Consider the following 10,225-nt stretch of genomic DNA (forward strand, 5'->3'; position numbering starts at 1 on the left):
TATTATAATAATATTATTTATAATTATTTTGAAAGAAATGACGAAATACAAAAAAAAATACAATATTACATTGTTTGATTTTATTGATTGTGCAAAGATTATATTTTAAGATATGTTTATCGAAAGAAAGATTTATGCAAGTTTTTTTTTTATTATAATTATTAATTACTAATACTAATTATCGATTTAAATAAAGAATAAAAAAATAAACGCTACTGTTTGATATATATAAATCGATATATATAATTAAAACTTAATTAAAAAATATTTTTAACTAAAATTAACTTTAATTTAATCTTAAATTAATAAAACTTTTATTAAACATAATCGAATATAAAAATAGAAGTTCAATTAATCATATTCATAATATCCTAAAGCGAATACAGAATAATATATATTGTTATTTCTATGAGGTAAAAAAAGTTTTGATATATTGATATTTTTGAGAGAATTGAGAGCAAAATTTAAATTATTCATGCACATATAAAATATTACATATTTTTTCAAATAAACAACTTAAATAATATTAGCAAAGAGAAAGTTAGAACTCAATAGAAAGTTTTCTCTTAAAAATTCTAAATTTAATCATTATTGTTGTAATAAATTAGAAATTTAATAAATCATGCATAATCCTTAAAATTTTTGAAGACATTCAATTTAAATTATTTATATTATTCTTATTTACATTATAACAAAAATAGATCATAAATTTTGTTAAGCTTCCTGATTTTTTATATTCTGTTATTAATTGCAACAACGAGACACTTTCATCAATAGTCTATATATAAATAAAAATTAATGGGAAATATTTTTTATTAATAGAACTAATCTATTATCGAATTATGAACTATAGAAAATTAATATAAAATTTTGGATTTAAAAAAAGAGATTGCAAGAAAGAAAATATTTTACAAATAGAATATTTTAGAATAATTTTCTATTTCAAATAATTAATATCTTACTAAATTATATCTATTATAATAAAAATAATTTTATCAAAAGTAGAGCATTCAATATTGTATGAATACCAACTTATGCTGAATAAAATAATTCTTGATCACTAAATATTTACAGCTTACTTTAGATACTTTTGATATAAAATAATGTTAAATTTGGTAATATTGTTTTTACTAATAGTAATAAAAAGAAAACGAGAATTATATCGTTCTATGTTTTATATTCATATTTTAGTATTAAAATAAAATTAAAGAAGTTGTAAAGAAATTGATTTAAATATACATAATTTATAAATTTTAATATTAATTAAATAATGTGTAAGTATTATAATAATAATAAATAAAAATAATATATGTAAAATAATAAAAAAAAATATTCGAATTTGAGGTTATATTGCTTATATTTAAGCTATTTACAATTAATTTAAATAAATTTTATTAATGTAAAGTTTAAATTATTTTTTAAACAAAAGTATAACTTTTAAAAGTGAATACAAATTAATAAAAATGAAAAAGGATTTTCAATATTAAACAAAAGAAATTAAATGAAAATATGAATTAAATGAAATAATTACAAATATCAAACTTTATTAAAAAAAAATATTATAAATATTATTATTCACTAATTATAAATTAATAAAATTTCGTATAAGTTAATAAATTTATAAGATTTTAATATAAAAAAACTATATGATACTACTATATATGTAACACATATATAAACAAATAGTAACACATTATTATTATAAAACTACTACTAAATTACTATATTGTAATATAAAAATATATTATAATATATAATATATATAATATATATTAGTATAATAATATAGTATAATATAAGAAATTTAAATATAATAAAAAATATGAAATAAAAACTTATCGAATCATGAATATATAATATAATATATATCTTATATATTATCTTATATCTTAGTATAATAAATAATATTATATAAGTAGTAATAGTATAATAAAATTTAAATAAAAAAATATGAAATAAAAACGTACAATTTTTAATTTAATATTTTTATATAAATAAGAAATTCAAATATGCCACCAAAAAAAAGCACAAATACTTCAAAGGCAAATAAATCTAAAACTGTAGAAACTAACAATGGAAAAGAAGAGAAAAAAAAAGGAAATGCTGGAAATGCTGTAAAGGTATGTTAAATGTATATTAAAAAATAATTGTATCCTATTTATATAAAAATAGGTCTATTATTATTATATAGATATATAATTATTATATATCCTTTAATTATTTTACTATAAAGGTTAGACACATACTATGTGAAAAACAATCAAAAGTTTTGGAAGCTTTAGAAAAATTAAAAGCTGGAGGGAAATTTAATGAAGTGGCTGCCATTTATAGTGAAGACAAAGCAAGATCTGGGGTAATGTAACTTATTATTTGTAATATATAAAATATTAATTTTTAAATAATTGCATATATGTAATATACATATAATATACATGTATGTAATATACATATAATATATATGTATGTAATATATATATATATATATACACATTAAACTATAAATATTTAATGTTTAAGGGTGATCTTGGATGGATGATTAGAGGATCAATGGTAGGTCCATTTCAAGAAGCTGCATTTGCATTACCTATTTCTTCTATTAATTCTCCAATCTACACAGATCCACCAATTAAAACAAAATTTGGTTATCATATTATAATGGTAGAAAGTAAAAAATAAATGATGTATAAATAATTATGTATATTTATAATCTATTGATATATTTAATTTAACTGTATGAAATTAATAAATAATTTATATTTTTATTTTTTTATAAAAAAAAATTAAATAATGAAATTATTTATAAAGAAAAATAAAATTAGAAAAATAAAATCTTACTGATTTTGATAATTTTGAAATATTTTGCTAAGAATAATATTTTAAATAATTTTTTCTTGTACATATCATACTATTCAGCTTTATATTTCAAAATAGTAAAAAACTTTTAATATTATATAATATATATTATGAAATGTATCTATATGTGTGCATTTGTAAGAGCATACATATCAGTATTTAACTGCCTTTTTTATTGCCTTTTATTATTAAATATTCTTCATACAAATTATTTCAATCACTAAATATAGTCATTTTAATTATTTTTTCATAACGAACGGATGAACAAAATATATAAAAATTATATTTGAAAAATGTAATGAGTTATGAACTTTTTAACATATGTAATAATTATGATAACTTATTCTTGATTTAATTGTGATTGATTTTTTTTAATGAAAATTTATCATAAAAAAAAATAAAAAAAATTTCATTTTAAATTTTATATCATCTCTTATTAACTTATTATATATTAAGTTAGATTAAAAAATATTTTTTTTTATTTTTATTAACAACATTTAATTATTTCATGAATAACGAAAATTCAATATTTTAATAACTTTTTAATAAATTAATATTAAATAATTTAATAAATAATTTCAAAATAATTTTTTATATCAATTTTTATCTTAAGTTCTCTGAATTTGAAAAATATTCAAAAGTTTCATGAATATATGATGATTAATACTTTATATATATTATGGAACGATAGCTTGACATCGACTGAACGTAAAAATACTCTCACTTAGTATCAGTACATTTCTGGCTAAAATCTATAAAAACTACCAATAACGTATCAGCATACTTTTATAATCTATTAATAGTGCGTGCATATAATAAATGTATTATAACTATTGCATAATTGAATTATTTTCAAATTTTGCTGAATAATCTTGAGATTTTCTTCCTATTATATACCTTATTGTCTTAAACAAATTTTTTTAACATATATTATAACATATTATATATTATAACATATATTTCATTCATTAAAAATTGCAAATATAATCATTCAAATACTTAAGTTACATTTATTACTTTACATTATTGATTGACAAATTGGCAGTCGAAAAAAATCTGATTGATTTCGACAGTATATTCATAAAAATGAATATTCTTCTGATCTATTTCATCTCAACTACCAATTTATTACTAATGTATCGTATTTTATATTTAAAATTACTTATATTATGTATGATATGTGTGTATGTATAATTTACAATGAAATAATATAGACTAGTAAAATTAAATTTTGGAAGAATTAAATATAAAATCAATTTACTAAGTTTCCTCTTCATTGATTTTGAAATATCTTTGTAAATATCATTATAAAGAATATCATTTTGATTAAATTTTTTTTCTTTACACAAAATTGGTAATTGGTTTTAAATTTTTAAGTTATTCGCAAATAACTTTCGATTCTACATATTAAATTTTATCTATACGATTATAACATAGTACGATTCATAACATAGTGCGATAAACTATGTATATAATTGGTTATAACAATTGACCGATTATTTAATAAAAGTATTAGAGTATATTGAAAATTTACTTTTTTATACATATATAAATAGATTTTAACGAGAAGTTTTTTTAAAATTCTCTCCGTGACATATGTAAAAAGAATTTAATATAGTATACTAAAAATAAGATTAATTGTAATTAATTATTGTAATTGTTTTATATTTTATTTTTGTATTCCGCAAATCCAAAAGTTCAATGTAATATCAATAGTTTTTTTATTACTAATTCGAAAACCAAAGTTTTTGTATCAGAATGATGTTTTTTATGTATAATATATAATATCCTATAATATATTTCAAAATCAATATTAAAATCAATGAGAAAAGAGTTCACCAGATATCATATATAATTTTACAATAGCATTAGATATGAATTTATATAAAATACTAAATAATTATAAGGTATAATAACAATGAATATAATATAAACTATATTTTATTTACTTTAATTACGATTATTAGGATTAGTAAAATGAACATATCTTAATAAAGAATCATTATCTTCACACACCCATGGTTTTTTATGATGACAAGCAACATCATGCCAATTTACTCCATCATTATAAAATTGATTTAATACTGCTAAACAATTTTCTGGTGCACCTCCTTGTTGTATAGCTTCACGATTATCAGGTTGCGGTTTTCCAATTCTACAATATATTGTCATTTGTTAATTATTAATATCATATAAAATAATTTATTTTTTTTATTTTTTTTAAATAATACATTTTTTAAATATATTCCGTATAAAATAAGACATTAATTAATTATAATATAATAAAAAAATAAATCACTTTTGATATAAAAATAAATTAAAATAAATTAAATTGTGCCAAAATTTTTTAAAATTTTTGTTTAAATGCTATTTAATAAAAACAATTATAAAAAATTATGAGGAAAAAAATTTTATTATTATTCTATATCAATATTATTTATATTAAAGTTGATATATATTAGTAATAATATAATATGAACAATACAATAGATTTTTAAAAATCGTTCTTTTATTATTTTTATTTATTTTTATATAAGAAATTATTTATCATTAATTTTATTATGAATTTTAAAAAATTAAAAAAATATTTGAAAATTATAAATGCAATACTATATATAGTAAAAATATTTATAAAAACTTATTAAATTTTAAATATTGAAAAAATATAAAATTAATATTTTTAATTTTTAATATTCATAATAATTTTTAAAAATTTACAAAGAAAAATACTTACCCTCCACTTTCAGACCAATCATTTTGAGAGCGATCAGTAGTAGGGGCAAGTTTTTGTAATTCTGCAGTCCAGAACCAACCATTAATATGAAGAGGTTGAAGATCAGGCCTATCACATCCTTTAAAATCACAAAGTCGTCCAGATGTCCAAATATATTTTACATTATCTAAAAATTATCATTTTTTTCTAATCCATGTTTAAATGCTATGACTTTACAATATATATATAAAATATTTCAATACTTTGAACAATGCGACTTTTAATAAATTCATTCTCTGCAGAAGTTTCCAAGGAAACAAGGTCCATACATCTTTGTCTACAGAAATTTCTGCCTGCTAACCAATCAAGTTCTTGTCCATTTGTTCTTGGATCAGCCCATGAATAGTAATAACCCTTACCATTAAAACGTTCATGAATAATCCCTAAAATAACATATTTAATTTTTTATTTTAAATAATATAAAATTATTAATAAATAAATTTGTATTATCTCAATAAAAATTTATATCATTCAATATTAAAATCTATTTTATTTGAAACAATATCTTGATATTTTATATTTTAAATAATTAAAATAGTTTTTATAGTTTTTATAGTTTTTTATAAAAATTAAATATTCATATTTGTGATTAATTTTTTTCTTGAATAATTTTCATTTTAATAGAAATGATTTTTTAATTCAAATAAAGTAAATTTTTTTATAAAAATTCATAAACAATTTCGTTATAATTTAATATATAATTTAGTATATATATAATATATATTATATATATTATAATATATTTCGTTATAATTTAATATGTATAATATATATAATAAATTAAAATTAATTTATTAAGTTACAAACAATCGCGTAAAACAAAACAAGACAGAAAAAAAGTAAAATCAACCTTTTAGATATTACACATTTTAAGATGTATATAAAAAAATATGTAAAATTATGTAAATTAATCTTAAATTATCTTTTAATAATAAAATAATTTATTAAATATATTAAATATATTTTTATAAAAAAAATTGGCAAATCTATTCTATATCTAGTTATTTATTTTAGTATCATTGAGTAAATTCTCTTCTATATATATTTTGATAAATTATTGTTCAAATACACACAAATTATAGAAAATTAAATAAATATGCACATATTATTTAATATTCATATTCAATATTCAGATTTTTATAACTAAAATAAATTTATAGTTTTAAATAGTGAATTTCTAATAATGAAGTATAATCATAAAAATATAAATATTTTGAAATTCATAAATTTAATTTCTATCTACGAAGAACACAAGAGAAAGTTTCATCAATGACACTCACGATTTTAAATATTACAGTCACGACTTAAATGTTAAATTGGTATGTTAATTATACAAGCCACTTTCTCGAATGACAAAAAGAAAGTTTGATGGTACATAATATAATGAGAACGCATTCCATAGAAAATTTAATAATTAGAAAAATGAAAGTTAGTAGTAAATAATAAGATACTCAAACATATTTAAATTTTTTTAATAAAAATTTATATCCTTTGTATTTCATAAATAAATTGAAGAAAAGTTTTTTTTTATATATATTATAATAATAAATTTATACATTTTGAAATATATTTTTTATCATTAATCTTATTTATATTTATATTTTATTTTATATTTTATATTTTTTATATTCTTATTTATATTTTATATAAACTTATACTATATTANCTATTAAAACTATTTTTATTTATCGCAATTCAAATTTATAAAAAAACCTCATTATTAAAAAACTACAAAACTCTCGTTATTAATATTGCAACAAACATAAATATAATGAAAGTTATTTTATATGAAATTATAATTTACTACTTACTTTGTGCACAAAGCGCAGAAATTGGTGCTTCTAAAATTCTTCTAGTAGGTTGAAACTGAGCCGTTGATAAAACAATTAATGTACCAAATACAATAACAAATCGTATCATTTTTCCAGCTAGAATATAAAAATATAAATATAAATTATATAAATAAATACATATATAAATATAAATACAAATATAGATATAATACTTCAGAAATAAAATTCATCTTAATTTGTATATTATAGTTACTTTGCAATAATAAAAAAAAAAATTTTCTAATATTTTTTCTAATTCTAAAATTTGATAATTGTTTATAGTGATAATTTTAATATTATATCTCAATGAATTAATATATAATAGGCCAATAAGTAAGTATTAAAAGAAAATTTATTCGAAATAAAGTATATTATATTTTATAAAAAAATGTATAATATATATATATATATATCAATATATATCAATTCTTTGATAATATAACAAGTTTAAGCGCTTATAATTCTTTTTTCTAAAGTATTTTTGAAATTATTACTTACATTTAATTATTACAATTATTATTTATTAATAATATTATTAAATATTAAAAAATATATGAAAAAATATATGATTAAAATAACTATAACAAAAGGTTATAATAATTTCATACTATATATTTCGTATATTACAATTATACATATCGAATAAATGGTATTTTTTAAAATAATTTTCTTTTTTTATTTTACTTTTTATATTTTAATATTTTTTGATAATGAACATATAAAGATAAAAAATTATATGCGAAGATAAACATATATAAAATAAAAATTTTTGTTATTATAAATTTTGTAAAACAAAATTAAAATAAATTAAAATTAAATTAATCTTTAAATAAAATTAAAACAATAATTTTATTTTTTTTTTATTATAATATATTTAATATATTTCAGCTAATTATATGATATATAATATTTAAAAAATTATGTATAATACTATTCCAATTATTTTGACTATTTATAAATTTATATATTATAAATTTATAATTGAATTTGTAAATATTCATAAATGCTTTCATAATAATTAATTAAATTTTCATGCGTAATATTTATTTAAATATTTATTGTTGATAACGAATCATATAATTAAAATAAAGAATTATAAAATATCTATTGTCTAAATTGTATTTCTTAAGAAAACTTAATTAATAAATATTAATAAAATTTAATTTTCTTTTAAGAATTTCTTTGATTAATATAAAATCAAAAAAAATCTTTTTCGTTGTATTGAATCAACGATGCTTACCTAAAGACGTTCTCCGCAGAACTACGTTGCTCCCACAAGTAGCACCCCTATATATACATACTATATATAAGTACATGCAATGGGGACATGATGTCAATACTTTTACGATTATACGAAATATTTTCGAGAAGTATTTAAATAATTTTGTATACTATACTCGTATATTGATATTTTTGTATATCATCTGAAAAAAAAGTTTTTTTTATAAAATTTTTAAAATATTATTTTAATAAAGATACAAATATTATAATAGTTAATTTCTACAAAATGTAACAGTATGTAATAATTTTAATACATGATATTGATGATAGAATTTGATAATTTATTAACACAATAATATTAACACAATATATACTTTCATTATTATTATAAGATATTCATACAAAAAAAAATTAATTAATTTCAAATAATATAGAAATCTTCCTTTCTGTTTATGCAAATATACATATTGTTCACTACCTTTACGCCTTTATATTTTTGCGGGTGTTATTAGAAGATATATAATGAAATATATGTAATCTTTTTTTCTGTAAGCATTACAAATATATTAATACAATTACAATATTAATTACAAAATATTAATTAAATTGATTGTAAATAAAATAAATAATTAATTTTTTTATTTTTTATTACAAAAATAATTTATTAGAAAAAATTTGAAAAAAGATTCTTTATTATATAACTTTTTTTATATTTTCTGTCAGAAAATTAACAATATTTTTTTTTGAATTATAATAAACTAGATAGAAAATGTATTGTGCAAATGTTCTAAGTTATCTATATGTACTTAAGTTTCAAAATATTTATCTAAATTTATCTACATTTATTACAATTAAGAGAATTCTTTACTCATTTTTTATATACTAATATTTTTAAAATATTTCTATTTTAATAATGAAGAACATTATAGGTACCGTTAGAAAATAATTTTAAAAGGTAATGTAAGGAGGTGACCTGAAAACCCAAAAAACGTATCGATTGAATGAATCGATTTTGATTATATATAATAAATAAGAAGAAATAAATTTAATAATTTTTTTAAATACATATTAAATACACATATTTAAGAAATTTCACATTGATAATCGTTAAATAATGAAATATATTATTTAAAAATGTCTTTTTAAAAAGAAAAATTATTGTTACTATTATTTTTACAATTTTATAAAAATTATAACAAAAAATAAAAATTCTTTTTGAAATAATTTTTATTGAAAATAATAATTAATTATTGAGCTTTAAACAATTTTCTCTTTTATTGTATCTTTGATTATTTTACAAAAAAAAAAAAATAAATACTATTAAATAATAAAACATAATTGCTATGAGATTGATTTCTTTATAATTACAATATATTATATTAAATCAACGATAAAAGAATAACTATTTTTTATTAATGATCTGTAAATAAAAAAAACAGAAAATATTTTAAAATAAAAACAATATATTATTTTTCAACCTATATTTTTTATTTATATATTATAAATATATATTAAATATATTAAATATATATATTATAATATATAT

At 16.5% G+C, this 10,225-nt stretch overlaps 3 protein-coding genes across 4 annotated transcripts in view; 2 read left to right on the forward strand and 1 right to left on the reverse strand.

Annotated features, from left to right (window-relative positions):
* Positions 1-10,225, forward strand: part of LOC102675018 — a 17,454-nt gene that overhangs the window by 2,717 nt on the left and 4,512 nt on the right. The window lies entirely within an intron of this gene.
* LOC102674888 (peptidyl-prolyl cis-trans isomerase NIMA-interacting 4) lies at positions 1,194-2,711 on the forward strand. 2 transcript variants are annotated; one of them, XM_031512616.1, is made up of 4 exons: positions 1,194-1,212; positions 2,000-2,120; positions 2,234-2,353; positions 2,518-2,711. In XM_031512616.1, exons 2-4 carry the CDS (start codon positions 2,010-2,012, stop codon positions 2,674-2,676), a joined length of 390 nt encoding a protein of 129 aa, XP_031368476.1. In that variant the 5' UTR covers positions 1,194-1,212; positions 2,000-2,009; the 3' UTR covers positions 2,677-2,711. The 2 variants fall into 2 exon arrangements, with proteins under 2 accessions (XP_031368476.1, XP_006620237.1); XM_006620174.2 differs by lacking the exon at positions 1,194-1,212 and adding an exon at positions 1,256-1,274.
* LOC102674755 lies at positions 4,779-8,789 on the reverse strand. Its single transcript, XM_006620173.2, has 5 exons — positions 8,699-8,789; positions 7,438-7,554; positions 5,830-6,009; positions 5,588-5,753; positions 4,779-5,008 (listed from the first exon to the last, which is right to left on the reverse strand). Exons 1-5 carry the CDS (start codon positions 8,772-8,774, stop codon positions 4,804-4,806), a joined length of 744 nt encoding a protein of 247 aa, XP_006620236.1. The 5' UTR covers positions 8,775-8,789; the 3' UTR covers positions 4,779-4,803.

Source organism: Apis dorsata, unplaced genomic scaffold (genome assembly GCF_000469605.1).
Source record: "Apis dorsata unplaced genomic scaffold, Apis dorsata 1.3 scaffold_486, whole genome shotgun sequence".
Taxonomy (NCBI): domain Eukaryota; kingdom Metazoa; phylum Arthropoda; class Insecta; order Hymenoptera; family Apidae; genus Apis; species Apis dorsata.

Excerpts from the sequence above, each read along its gene's own strand:
- LOC102674888 (XM_031512616.1), top strand. The coding sequence starts at position 2,010 with ATGCCACCAAAAAAAAGCACAAATACTTCAAAGGCAAATAAATCTAAA. Across the intron at positions 2,121-2,233 it reads ATGCTGGAAATGCTGTAAAG|GTTAGACACATACTATGTGA; the intron begins GTATGTTAAATG and ends TTTACTATAAAG. Across the intron at positions 2,354-2,517 it reads AAGACAAAGCAAGATCTGGG|GGTGATCTTGGATGGATGAT; the intron begins GTAATGTAACTT and ends TTAATGTTTAAG.
- LOC102674755 (XM_006620173.2), bottom strand. The coding sequence starts at position 8,774 with ATGTACTTATATATAGTATGTATATATAGGGGTGCTACTTGTGGGAGC. Across the intron at positions 5,754-5,829 it reads TAAAAGTCGCATTGTTCAAA|ATAATGTAAAATATATTTGG; the intron begins GTATTGAAATAT and ends GATAATTTTTAG. Across the intron at positions 5,009-5,587 it reads GATTGGTCTGAAAGTGGAGG|AATTGGAAAACCGCAACCTG; the intron begins GTAAGTATTTTT and ends AATATATTGTAG.